The sequence below is a fragment of the Pipistrellus hanaki genome, assembly GCF_964339955.1.
Source record: "Pipistrellus hanaki genome assembly, chromosome: 15".
Taxonomy (NCBI): Eukaryota; Metazoa; Chordata; class Mammalia; order Chiroptera; family Vespertilionidae; genus Pipistrellus; species Pipistrellus hanaki.
Window position 1 is genome coordinate 16,579,325 of NC_140517.1, and position 14,359 is coordinate 16,593,683.

At 44.5% G+C, this 14,359-nt stretch overlaps 1 protein-coding gene across 2 annotated transcripts; it reads right to left on the reverse strand.

Moving 5' to 3' along the window:
- Positions 1-15: 15 nt before the first annotated feature.
- KARS1 (lysyl-tRNA synthetase 1) lies at positions 16-14,337 on the reverse strand. 2 transcript variants are annotated; one of them, XM_084906727.1, is made up of 15 exons: positions 14,180-14,306; positions 11,030-11,209; positions 8,931-9,081; positions 7,706-7,871; positions 7,083-7,176; positions 6,317-6,503; positions 6,109-6,234; positions 5,077-5,196; positions 3,780-3,942; positions 3,500-3,673; positions 3,266-3,351; positions 2,922-3,007; positions 1,716-1,842; positions 853-996; positions 16-293 (listed from the first exon to the last, which is right to left on the reverse strand). In XM_084906727.1, the coding sequence occupies exons 2-15, from the start codon at positions 11,173-11,175 to the stop codon at positions 198-200; spliced, it is 1,866 nt and encodes a 621-aa protein (XP_084762853.1). In that variant the 5' UTR covers positions 11,176-11,209; positions 14,180-14,306; the 3' UTR covers positions 16-197. The 2 variants fall into 2 exon arrangements, with proteins under 2 accessions (XP_084762853.1, XP_084762852.1); XM_084906726.1 differs by lacking the exon at positions 11,030-11,209 and having other exon boundaries at positions 14,180-14,337.
- Between the last annotated feature and the right edge of the window lie 22 nt (positions 14,338-14,359).

Sequence of the window (14,359 nt, forward strand, 5' to 3'; positions counted from 1 at the left end):
GTGATGAGGCAGGGATAGAGACAAATGGTTTATTTGGTAACAAGAAGTAAAAGAGGAATTCTTACTCCCTTTTCTCTCTGTGGTTACTGAACTGCAACAGTCAAGTGGATAGCAACATACAAGAATTCCCTTGCAGTCCTTGATCTTCTGCAATAGTGCAAAGATGCCTGAGTTCTGTGACTTGCAATTACTATGTTCTAGACAGAACTGCCAACTGTTGTGCCTTCCACTGTATCAGCAGTTACATTTTCCTTCTTGTCTTCAGGTTTCATGGCAGGAAACAGAAGTACTTCCTACAGGAGATAAAATGCATTTCGAAGCTAAGAAACACTTTTTTCCCCCCCACAGCTCTCCACCCATTCCTTTTGCCTCTGATTATTGTTACAACCAAAACCCAGAGATCCCTACTTCCCAGTTGAAAAGACAGATGTGTTCTTTAATTCAACTCAGTTCCTTTCCATTACATAGGACGGAAAAGAATACAAACATGCACAGCACTGCCCAGGGCACAGTGTCAAGGGAATCAATAAACGTGGGAGCTCTCTGAAAGTTTGATTTCCTCATCTATAAAAATGGACTAACAAGTTTCTACACCGCAAAGGGCTAACTTAAGTTAAATGAGATAAAGCATTGCATGTTTCTTGGATCCTCAAGAAATGCAGCGATTAGTATTCCTTCTGCCTCAAATCCTGAAAGGTTAGATGCTCTGATCATCTGCCCATGGCGCTACATATAACTCCTGTGCCCGCTCCTCCCTCCAGCCCAAAGCGCACTCATCCTCCAGGCCCACCATGCCCAGGTCTGATCCAGTGGAGTGCTTCAGGGTCTTGTGCACACGGAGGGCTGCTGTACCTTGATGTTATTGGAGTCCGTGAGAAACATGGTGACTCGGTCAATGCCCATGCCCCAGCCAGCTGTGGGGGGCAGTCCGTACTCCAGGGCAGTGCAGAAGTTGTCATCTATGAACATGGCCTCGTCATCACCAGCGGCCTTGGCCTAGAAGAGAAAAGAACCACACAGGGACACTGTTCTGGGCTGCATCATCTTTCAATGTCTGAGTCAGCATGTTAGGATACTCAGAGGATGACCATTCCAGGGATGCTCTGGACACCAGCACTTACTGGGAATGGGGTTTCCTAGTAACTCTAGGATGGAGCCTAGAGGTCAGAACTGATGAAATCTACCCCAGAACACATGCAAATTTGTGTTTTCATTTCAGAACACATGAAATGAAAACAGCTCCACTGCTTGGGGGTCTGCAAGCCCCATAAGACTGGTTTTCAGAGACTCTGATGATTCCCAAGAGTCTCCTCTCATTTCCTAAAACTGCCTGTCAGTGGCAATGTGCAGGCAGCCTGCGAAGGCTTTGTCTGCGTTAATCTTTATCTGCCTCTCACCCCCCGTCACTTCAGTAAATGTGCCACCTGAGAAAAATCACATTCTTGTTAGGAAAATGTATTTTTAAGACAAGCATCACACTCCCTACAGAGATAACTATGCCTAAAGCTCCTCATATGTAGAAATTCTAAGGCCCAACTAGTCAAGTTCTCCATCTTAAAATGTGAGCTCCTCTAGTGAAGCCAGTGGCTTTACCCTTCATTTCTGCTGAAGCCACCAAGAGATGCAAACAATAACACAGAGCAGGGTTCAAGCTGATTTCCTGGTGAGTGTGGGCACTGATGAAATATATGCCTCTCCTCCCTCTCTTCCCTTACCTTGGCCTGATCTTCGAAAAGCTGCCGCTGCTTCATGGGGTCATTCAGCTCGGTGTAGGCATTGCATATTTCCTTCTTCATGACAAAAAGCTCAAAGCGCTCAGTCAGACCCTCTTTAGAGCGGTGCCTGGGGACAAGAGACCAAAGGGGAGGTTCACTGATAATCCACCAAGTGGTACAAACAGGAGTTCCTGAATTCCAATCAGCTCAAAAGTTCCTGAGGCCCGCCCGCATTCTCAGCACCAAATCATTTGGTGCAATAGTGAGGGCGCTCACACAGGAGGCAAGAAAGCTCCATCTTCCCAACAAACCTGTGTGGGAGACTGCCACTCTGAACCACACCTCCTACAGTCCCTGTCGCATGGACTCTGGGCTGCCCATGTGACTTGCTTGGTCAATGGGACAACAGCAGAGGCTCGGTATGTGTTTGCACGCTGGGTTTATCCTTGGAGAGTGCTTCCTTTTAGAACCCCGCTGCCAAATAAGACTCTAGGCTACAGCCGAAACCGGTTTGGCTCAATGGATAGAGCATCGGCTTGGGGACTGAAGGGACCCGGGTTCGATTCCGGTCAAGAGCATGTACCTTGGTTGCGGGCATATCCCCAGTAGGGGTGTGCAAGAGGCAGCTGATCGATGACTCTCTCTCATTGATGTTTCTAGCTCTCTATCTCTCTCCCTTCCTCTCTGTACAAAATCAATAAAATATATATTTAAAAAAAAAAAAGAAAAAAAAGAAAAAGAGTCTAGGCTACAACTGTCAGAGAGGTGCTTGTGAAGAAGCAAGGTGGCCTGGCAGAGTTCCCAGTTGAAAAACGCCACCTGAGTTGCCCTAGCCGGTGTGGCTCAGTGGATAGAGCATCAGCCTGCGGACTCAAGGGTCCCAGGTTCGGTTCCGGTCAGGGGCATGTACTTTGGTTGCGGGCACATCCCCAGTGGGGGTCGTGCAGGAGGGAGCAGATCGATGTTTCTCTCTCATCGATGTTTCTAACGCTCTACGCTTCTCCCTTCCTGTCTGTAAAAAATCAATAAAATTGAAAAAAAAAGAAAAGAAAAAAGCCACCTGAGTTGCCCTAGCCAACACCACGTAGAACAGAGAGATTACCCAATGAACTCATGAAATGTTGAGAATTAATAAGCTATTTTATGCTACTAAGTTCTGGGGGTGTTAGGAAGGAATAGGTTACTGACACATGCTGCATATCTTACCATTTTGCCAAAGGGCTCATTATCTGAGGGTGGTCACAGATGAATGTAGGATTGATGCATGTCACTTCCAGGAACTCCCCAACGAGCTTAGTGAGAAAGAAAAGCAGAGCTAGAGATCCTTTCTGAATGGCATTTTGATGGTTTACGCTAGGTGGAAGGGATCAGTCTCCACCCACACCAACTCTTCAAGGGCCAAGGATTAACTGCGATCCCATCCATAACTCTTTTGCAGAATTTAATATAACAAGATTTGTTAATTCTCTTATATCTAGTTCACCTCCATAAGGAACAGGGGGCTGGCTACCACAGGATGAGAGGATGTACTAACGTGCATGGCCTGTTACCTTATCTAGGAGCCTGGCTGTCGTCCGAGGTGGAGGGCATTCAACACCTTTTGTCACACAGATATCATCAAGAATTTTGCGAGTTTCTGAAATACAAATGTACGAGTTAGGGCAGAAGACATCACGCTTCCCCAGTAAGAAGGTATATAAAGTGCGAAATGCTAGCCCCAACATTATCGAATTCAGAGCTAAACAGAAACGAGCGGCATACAATGGAGGAGTGCATCACTTTACCTTCGGTTTCGAAGAGGTTTGTTTCTGGCAGCTTCACGCCCAGGGCTTTCTCAAGCTCTTCCACCATGCTGATTTTCCGAAACGGTGGGGTGAAGTCAATCTCGTAGGCTTGGCCCTCTGGGCCATCTGGATGGTAGGTGACCTTATAACTGCCTGTAATGTGCTTTACCATCCCTGGGGAAGAAATACCATTTAAAGAGGACCAACGGGAAGTCGTCCTGAAAGCAGCACACCAGCCCCCCAGACTGATGTGAAAGACAAAGCAAGCGGGAGGGGTCACCTGAAATCATCTTCTCTGTGATTTCCATGAGATCTCGATAGTCCGCGTAGGCCATGTAGAACTCACAGGTGGTGAACTCAGGATTGTGAGTCATGTCAATCCCTTCATTCCGGAACTGGCGTCCAATTTCATAAACCCGGTCAATGCCACCAACCACCAGCATCTAACAATAATATATATGACATGGTCATCAATGCCACCAACCACCAGCATCTAACAATAACATATATGACGTGGTCATCAATGCCATCAACCACCAGCATCTAACAATAACATACATGACGTGGTAATGGCGGCTAATCTTGTCTTAATGACTGGAAAGTTTCAGCCTATAAAACCTGTACCTTGGTTTTTACAGCTCAGGCGTGATCTCAGGCCCCTACCTGAATGCCGAGCACCCTACTCTCTTTAGGTCTTTTTACTCTCTTTAGTGGATAGTCATTACTAATTATTTTGGCTGCCAGGACCTCTGAATCCTGTTCCTTTGTCTAGTTGTCCCCCGCATTTCATGAGTGTGAACCTCCCCAAGAAAGAAGCCTCTCTTGGGGTTAAGATGCAGACACACGACCACAGCTCCCCACCAATCAGACACAACTGTGAGGCTTCAACTAGGAAGCTACTGAAAGAAGATGTAGGTATTGCATGGAATTCCTTCTGGCCAAGGGCGCCAGAGAAATCTAGCTTTTAGAAGTAGTAACTGCAGAGGGTCCTAGGAGCAGTGACCTGTGCCTAGTGCCAGGGTTATGACCTTACAGGTTTCCCAGGGATAACCTTACAGCGGATTCAGAAACCTCAGCATGTGGTTTCCCAGCCTGATTTTTTGATTCTCCTGAAAACTGTGAGCATTCCCATATATTTTATTACATTTTTCTTTTGCTTAAACTAGTTGTAAGAGATTTTGTCTGCAACTAAAAATCTTGAATGATAAGTCTTCAATATTTACTTTGGTGATTTGAAGGTAGTTATTTCAAACTTCTAGAGAGAGATTAAGTTCTCTTTTCTTCAAAACACTAAAATCAGACCTAATTAAAGGAGAACTTTAAACTATAATGGAAACCAAAGCAGGGTAGGAGGACATGTACACTTAGGAAAAATCCCTTTGCCCTCTAACCTGTAATGTTCTACTGATCTCGTAGAGAAGTTCTTTAAGTTTAACCCTCACAAACCTGAAAAATTAGAATATTCCCCCAGCTGTTCTATCCTCACTATTCCTCTTATTTCTAACTGTATCTGTACAGTCATTGGCTTTCCAACATTCTGCTTCTCTAAGGCAACAAGGCATCTTCTTCTTGATTACCTTATGGTAGAGTTCTGGAGCAATTCTCATGTACAAATTCATGTCCAGCTCATTGTGGTAGGTGATAAAAGGCTTTGCCACAGCTCCCCCAGGGATGATGTTCATCATGGGAGTTTCAATCTAAAGAACAGGGAGAGGCATTTAGTTCTCAGGGGTGTCAAACCAGAGGCTTGTATCCTTTGACTTAGTTATTCCATTTCTAGAAATTCATCCTACAGAAACATTTGCACATAGATGTATTATAGAATTATATATCTGAAAGCTGAATTTTATTAACCTACTAGAGGCTCGATGCATGAATTTATGCATGGGTGGGGGCCAGCCGGTCACTGGCCAGTCTGGGGGAGGTAGGAGGGAGTCTTCCCCACCCCACAGGAGGTCGGCCGGCAGCTCCCCCCTCATTGGGCCTGTTGGCCAGCTGCAGTGCATGTCATAGCAACCAGTTGTTCCAGTTGCTTGGCTTTTATTTATATATATATATATATATATATGCCCTTGACCGGAGTCGAACCCAGGACCTTTCAGTCCCCAAGCCGATGCTCTATCCATTGAGCCAAACCGGTTTCGGCCTAAAAAATATTTTTAATTTAAATAAATTAAAAACAATTTTGCTACAGAAAAGCAAAATGAGTTGCTAAAACACTGAATATGGTGTAATTACTGTTTGGATGGTGTCATTACTACACTTTGTCCTTTATCTAGGAAACTAGGTCCTTCCTAATCAGGGTACTAAGAAAACAAAGTACCCTGTTTCCCCGAAAATAAGACAGTGTCTTATATTAATTTTTTCTCCCAAAGTTGCGCTAGGCCTTATTTTCAGGGGATGTCTTATCTTTCCATGCGCTAGGTCTTATTTTCGGAGGATGTCTTATTTTCAGGGAAACACGGTAGTACAAAGATGCCGACAAGAAAGGGAACTTTTCATTGAGCATGAAGGATACTGACACAAGACATGCCTTGGAAAAGGGAAGGGAAGGAACAGTAAGAGGCAAGCATAGCAAGGCAGCCTATTTGTTGGGAACTCTCCATTACCTCTAGGAATCCCAACTCATCCAAGAAACTTCTTATATATGTGATGATCTTAGAGCGGATGATAAATTTCTGTCTCACAAAGTCATTCAGGATCAAGTCCAAGTATCTTTGACGATATCGTGTTTCCTAAACCAAATGCAACAGAGATCACTAACACGTCTGATTCAATGGTATGATAGACCACAGTTGGGAAGTCACGAGAGCTTACCTTGTCTTTGAGGCCAAAGTGAAGATGAGGTAACATGTGCAAGCAAGGAGACAGCAGTGTGATCTCATAGGGAATAATGCTCAGCTCGCCCTTCTTGGTTTTCCCAGGATTACCCTGAACTCCAATTATGTCTCCCCGACGCAGTTTGTTATTGATACGAATAAATTCTTCTTCTGACTTATAATTCCTGAGTAAAAGGAAAATGTGGTTCAGTATACAATATTCCAAATTAAACCTGACAAAAAACAAACAAACAAAAAACTTACTCCGGAAACCTCACTAAACTGTTAATGCCTAGTTAATGTGAGCCCAAGAAAAATCTCAGATTCAAGATCAACTATTAATAAAAAAGTATTATCTTTTGCTCTAGCTGGTTTGGCTCAGGGGATAGAGTGTGTCTGCCTGTGGATTGAAGGGTCTCAGGTTAGATTCTGATCAAGGGCACATGCCAGGGTTGTGGGGTCAATCCCCAATAGGGGGCGTGCAGGAGGCTGCAGACCAATTATTCTCTCTCATCATTGATGTTTCTCTCTCTCCCTCTCTCTTCCTCTCTGAAATCAATTAAAATAAATGAAGAAAAAAAAGTATCATCTTTTAACTGCTACACAACCCAAGAGCATTCATTACTCTCCAGGTGACCACATGGCCTTTTAATTCTCTCTTCAGCTTTTTTTTACTCAACGATATCCTACTTCTTCTAACCAAGGGGAAAAGAAGAGCACACTGGTCCATCCTAGAAATCATGTCATTGGATGTTTCTATATACCTAGAATTGGCCATGACTTGCAACTTGACACCCTCTCCTCGAAGGTCGTAGAAGATGAGCTTTCCACCAGAAGCTCTTTTGGCATGGATCCTTCCTAGAAAAAGAATAGCAAGCATATTGACCGATAGAACCAGAAGCCATTTCATGATATCAGTGCCAAAAAAGCTCCCTCTGCATTTTTGTGTATCTGGGCACAACATAATTCAGAACAATTTGATTTTAGCCATAGGCCTAAATCCTGCCTTGTCTTCAGGATAATGTTGGATGCCCATTCCAACCAGTTCAAATGTAAAATATATATTGCTAATAACTCATTCTGGAATTGCTCCCCTTAAAAATCAAATTGCTCCGCTGTGGGGGCGTGTGCCCCATGTTGGGAACCCCTGGTCTAGAGGATGAAGCCCTCTAGTGGAGGCCCCAGGAACTCTCTAAATTTAACAGCCAGAGATCTCTTCCAGGACAAGTCCCTGCAACATTGAATGAGACCAGGGAAACAGACAAAGAAAAGAGAAGTTATGAAGGGGAAAGAGAGCCTGGAAATCTCAGAAGGCAACCTACTGTATTTCTGAACATTTCACTAAAGTAACAGAAGAGGAAGCTCTGTGAAGTTGGAGCCTTCTTACCTGCCACCTTTAAGGTAATGTCACTCAGGTGGTCCCCAGGCTGCAGGTGATTGTATTCTTGGATGAAGTGAGTGAGGGAGATGTCTACATGGAACTTGTGTGGGTACGGGTTTTCTCCACTGACCTTTAGTTGATGGACTGCTTGGCTTCGGATCTTATAGTATTGCTATTTAAATACAAAAACAAAAAATGAAAGGGAAAATTCAAGTGAGAAGTTGAACCTGGTCAGATGAGTGGCCCATCTGACAGAGTACTGTATTCTGCCTCAGAGTGGCCCTAATTCACTGAGGTTTCTATAACTGCCTCCAATCCACCCAATACCCTTGAAATTACAGGATTGGAAAGGGAGAGAGATTTGCACTTAAAAGCAAGATTTAACAAATAAAAATTTTTAGTTCTTCCTAAAATAATAAGCATAACTGGTACAAGTGACCTTGGTTACCACCTTTGTGGACACATAAGCATTAACTTCATTCCCATTTACTCACATTAGACTTTTCCCTAAGGTAGGAATATTTAAGTCCTAGCCAGTTTGGTTCAGTGGATAGAATATTGGCCTGAGATGGTTCTGGGTTTCCTGTCAAGGAACAACGTGCCCGGGTTGTGGGCTCAATTCCCAGTAGGGGGAGTGCAGGAGGCAGCAGATCAATGCTTCTTCTCCTTCTCCCTTCCTCTCTGAAATCATTTTTATATATGAATATTCTACAGCAGGGGTCAGCAAACGTTTTCTGAAACAACTATTCAACCTTACTGTTGTAGTCTGAAAGCAGCCTCAAGCATTTGTAAAAAAAAAAAAAGGTCACGGCTGTGTTCTAATTTTACTTACAATATCAGGGAGGAGGGAGGAGATGGGGGTAGGGGGAATGGATCTGGCCTACAGACCACTGTTTACCATCTCTGGTCTAAAGTATACACTTTCCATGGACCTTAGACTGGAGACACTCTCTGGGGCTGCATTACTGCCTAGCTAGTTTCAAGGAAGATTAATCAGTCACTTTGAAGTACTAGATGCTCCTAAATGCCTATTGACAGCTGCTTAGAAAAATGCGCAGGGCCTGTGCTTTGGACCAGATGGAATGGTAGGCTCTCCCTCATAGTGCCTCAGGGCTCAGTGGCTGTCCCAGTTCCTATTTTATCTTCTTAGTCATTGGTTCCCAGGCATTTGCCAGAAGCCCCATCAAAAGCTTCCCCATGCCCAGCCAGGGTGGTGGCCCAGGCGACTCACGTTTGGGTCCAGGCTCTCCTCCTCGGCACCCACATCGTTGTCAGTGGTGTGGTTGGCGGCAGCAGCATTGGGCTGTTTCTCACTGAGCTCCTTCTGCTTGGCTTCCTTCTCCGCTATTTTCTTCTCAGCTTTCAGGCGTCTCTTTAGCTCACTGTTGGGAAGATGAAAATGTTCAATATGATAGTCGTCTGAAGAGTCTTCTAATATGCTCTGCCCCGTAGCCACTTGTCAAAAATATGAACAGCATGGCGGAAATGTTCTTGCTTAGTTCTCCACCCCCAGTTCTAGTCTCTTGGGCAGGAAACTCTATACATGAGAGAGACAAAGGGAAAAATAAACTTAAAATAAAGCTGTGAAAATTCTTTCTCGGTATATGCTTTCCAGTCTAAGGTCCATGGCAAAGAAAAACCCTACATATTAGTTTATATTTAGAATAAGAAAAAAGGTTTTCCAGAAAAATCAGCAATATAGCCTTTTCTCAAGCTAATTAGGGCAGGGAGCTTTTTGAAACCAGGGACTGAATCTTAGTTGTCTGGTATCTATCCATTGAGTGTGAAGTTCCTTGAGTACCATACCTGATATGAGAAGGCAATATCTCTAGCTCTGCCACCCTTCCCCACCCCTCCAAGGAGTGGGTTAGTCTGGGGCAGGAAGGGTGGCTCTTTAGAGTTCAAGGAGGCATTCCACAGATAATCTCTCCCTCTGCATTGATCAATGCCCTGACAAGGGCCTTCAGCATTAGTCTCACTCTGCTCCCTGGAGCCTGCTCAGACAACAAACTGGATAGAGCAGCGTACAAAGCGGCATAGCATAGGGGGTAATTTATCATCTTTAGAGCCAGACTCCCCAAGACTAAATTCTGACACACCTGCCTATCAATTATGTGACCTTGGACAAGTGACTTAACGTCTCTCCATCTTGTAAAATGGATAATAGACTCCCCCCACCCCCGCCCAAATGTTATTGTGAGGATTGAGATAATATATGCAAGGAGATGACCCTGTCCCGAAAGCATATAGTAAGCATGCAAGTGTGAGCTATTACAGGTATCCCTCACTATCTTAACCCTACTCACTGCACCCAGGACAGAAACCTTAAAAAGCAAAGCAATTCACATAACTTGGTATCCTTCATGATCTGAAACCTTGCTATGTGAACCCAGAAACCAAACAGATTTGGAGAGAAAGGGATACCCTCATTATTCATATAGAATCGATCATTCTTGCCCTGGCCAGTGTAGCTCAGTTGGTTGGGCGTCATCCTGTGCACCACGAGATTGCTAGTTTAATTTCTGGTCAGGGCACATGCCCGATTTGGGGGCTGTATCCCCGGTGGGGGTGTGCAGGAGACAGCTGATTGATGCTCCGCTCTCACATAGATGTCCCCTCCCCCCCCATATTGCTCTTGTGCTGTAATTCATCCAGGGGGTATCTCAGCCCATCTAGTTCTTCCTAGCATTAACGTAATAAACCCATTCAACTGGGTGTTGCTCTCTCTTTTGTAAAATATATTTTTATTGATTTCAGAGAAGAAGGGAGAGGGGGAGAGAGAAATATCAACGAGAAAAAATTAGTGATCAACTGCTTCCTGTACACCCCCTACTGGGCAACAAGCCTGCAATCCCATATATGCCCTTGACCAGAAAGGAACCAAGGACCCTTCAGGCCGCAGGCTGACACTCTATCCACTGAGCCAAACCGGTAAGGGTTAGGTGTTGCTCTTTAAAGCAAATCAGTCCTAAGGATAATCCAAAAAGGTCATGTGGCCAGAAATTAGACTGGAAACCAAATTCATCTCAAGAGCAAACAAATTCTAGACGGACAGGAAAGGGAAAAACAACCTGAACTGGAAATCTTTTATTCATAAAATCTTTTATTCATCTTTTATTTCTTTTCAGCAGTGTTCTAGAATAAGATCTGCAAATCATTTCTAGAATTTTAAGGACCGAGAATATGAATGTATTAAAGAGAACATGAGAAAAGTTTTGGTAGCAAGGCCTTTTGTTTCCTTAGCAACAAGTCCAAAGACGTAGCCAGAGGCTTAACAGAAAAGGACCCACGTTTGCTCCCAGAGCAATAAAGAAGGTAATGAGCACCAACCTTCTTTTATTAGAAAGTGGCTGGTCCTTGTGAAGCGCTGCGAAAGGAGCAAGTGGACCCAGTCGCGGCTGCCTCTGCCCCCACTGTGCCCAGGAGGTTTGGCGCAGGGACCCCCTAACAAGCCTTACAGCAGCTTGCGTCAACATGGCAGAACACCCTGGAGCTAATGATTACCACCACCTAACAGGAAACACAGAGACGTGGTGTCAGAGGGGACAGACAGTACACACAAACACAACCAGCACTCCTACTCTCACGGGCTCGGGGAGGATGCAAAACCTTTCAGCGTCCCATTTTACTTAAGACCGCAGTCCCTCACACTCACTCTTCTGCAACTGGAACTGACAATGTTCTCAGCCCAGGCTGTGGTAAAAAGATGCATATCTGGGGTCAAAAGTCAACAGCAATAACTTACAGGAAGAAGTTATGACAATATTCTAGAAAATTAGAAACAGGAACTAAAGCAGTGTTTCTGAAGCTCCTATTTCTTGGCACAGAAAAGCATATAAAATGTCACTGTCAACTACAACTCTAGATGAAGGTAAAAGCAAGCCACACAAAAGCACCTGAGTCAAAGATAAGACCTGTATGAAGAAAGGAGAATTTCAGGAAGGATCTTAAAACTATATTATGTTTATACATTAACACTGGAAGGCAACAGAAATACAGGGATCAGCCGAAACCAGTTTGGCTCAATGGATAGAGCGTCGGCCTGCAGACTGGAAGGTCCCAGGTTGGATTCCGGGCAAGGGCATGTACCTTGGTTGTGGGCACATCCCCAGTAGGGGGTGTGCAGGAGGCAGCTGATCGATGATTCTCTCTCATTGATGTTTCTAATTCTCTCTCTTTCCTCTCTGTAAGAAAGAAACAAAAATATATTAAGAAAAAAAAGAAAAGAAATATAGGGATCGTGTTCTTTATTGCATTCAAATAAATTTGGCTTTTCATCTGTCAGGCAGGCCATCTGTTTTGGGGTTTTTTTTGGGGTGTGTGTGTGTGTGTGTGTGTGTGCACGCTTTCGGACATCTTGCTTTTATTTCTAAACAATCTCGATGCTTCTCATTACATCTCACAATGCTCGTAGGAAGGGAGAGAACATAAACATCCTGTAGCCCACTGCAGAACTGATTAATGGTGAGGATATCCACTGTGGAGGACAAGAAGCGGCAAGGCAAGGAGATCCCTTATGCCTGGGGATGGGCATGGCCAACTGCCTTCTGGCCTGTGCCCATCCTCATGGGGAGGACTCCACGGAATGCCCATGACTCCTGACACAGGCTATCTGTTTCTAAACTTGGAGAAAATTACTGGCATAAAATGGTGCTCACTAAAGATTCAGACCAAGGAAATTCCAAGAACAATAATAGAAAATATTAATCATATTATTTTAGCCAATGGTCACTAGAGGTATACCATCAATGGCCGATTCTTTTAGACGAGGTATGGCGCGGTCACTACAGAGAGTTTGATTTTATATCTCTGCTCCAGAGTTTTGGATCAGTGGTAGACTATACTTTAGTTATGCACACTTGAGAAATGTATGCCATCACCCAGAGTCTTAGTCCATTAAAATGGAAAATGGACACTTGCAAGGTTATTATTGAGATCATATAAAAAGTTTGTACATTTCCAGCACAGTGCCTGACACAGAAAAGCTGCTTTAAAAAGTGGTAGCTATGCTTAATCTAAGAAAGTTCAGTCGAAAGAAAGTGGCCAGTTTCTAAAATCCTACTTTCAACTGGAGACCTTGCTTATGAGTCATCTGTTGATTTACAACCCTAATGTCCAATATTAATGTAACAGATCAAAGTCCAGTCAGTCTTCCCAAAGGCAGAAGTCCAAGATCAGATTCCAAACATACAGGTCCATCAGACACTCTCAGAACAAAATATTAGGATCTATCAAACCATGACTTTAGGTATTTCCTTTTTAATTTTTCAATAATACTTAGAGAACAAACCCAAAGACACAAAAATGGAACATTTTTACTAGTTGAGAGCAATTTCAGCAGGGCTCAGCAAGAGAATCGAGCCCTAATGCACTAAAACAGCCATCCTATATAATAAAACCCTAATATGCAAATCAACCTAATAGCAGAATGACTGGTCAATATGGCATGCAATGGCCACCAGGGGAAGATGCTTGACGCAGGAGCTGCCCCCTGGTGGTCAGTGGGCTCCCAAAGGGGGAGTGCTGCTCAGCCAGAAACTGGGTTCACGGCTGGAGAAAGCAGAGGAGGTGTTTCTCTCATGGGTGTTTCTATTTCTCCTTCTCTCTTCCTCTCTCTATAAAATCAATTAAAACATTTTTTAAAGGGGGAAGAAAGCTAGTGTTTACTTATTTATATTTACCTTCACACTTCAAGGAGGGTGATCAACAAAGTTTTATCCAGCAATGCTAAATGCAGCTTAGTACTCCTGGCTGGCTAAGACAGTTCCTACTACTAGACCTCGGTCATTCCCTCAGTACTCACAGATTCTTTGAATAACCATATGGACAGGTGCACAACACAGTTTTATAACTGGTAACGTTATTTTTAAAATTTTATAATTTTTATAAGAGGGAGATTTTTGTTGTTCCACGTATCCATGTATTCATTCATTGGTTGATTCTTGTATGTACCCTGACCTGGGATGGAACCAGAAACCCTGGCATCAAGGGGCAGTTCTCCCCAACTGAGTCCCCTGCCAGGGCTAGAACGGATCGCCTTAATACATAAGGTTCAGCATGGCTTTAGTGAGGCCAAGGAAAACTAAGGTCTTTCTGAAAAGCCAGGGTATTTATTTAACATTTCTCCAACCTCCTTATTGGGGCGTGGGTTCTGCATTAAAACAAGGCAATTCCTCACGGGAAGGAATGGAATGAGTAAGTTTCGCTTCTCAAGTTTCGCTTTTCAGTCACCTCCCAGTTCTTGGAATTCGTGTTCCAGGAATCCGACAGGTGGGGAACCCTCCCGGCCCAGACCCCGGGGACACCCTGGGGGATGTAGTTTCCAGGCGTAGTAGCGACTAAGTCCCCACGAGTCGTCCTCACCCAGGAGAACCAGCAGGAAGGCCCCAGGCGTGGCCCCCTCGGCCCGAGCCCAGAGGCATTTCCTAGCCCGGACTCTCCGGCCGCAAAGGCCTGAGGGACCCGCCAAAAAGTACTTACTTCTTGCTCAGTTTTGCCTCGCCGCCGTCCACATTCACCTCAGGCTCCCGCACCGCAGCCATCTCTCCCTCCGGAGGCCCGAAGTGAAAGTAACGAGGTTGGACGGCAATTTCCCAGTCAAGGTCGGAGGCCCCGCCTCTTCCGGAGAGAAAAGGGGGCGGGTCCTCCAGGCGCGCGGCC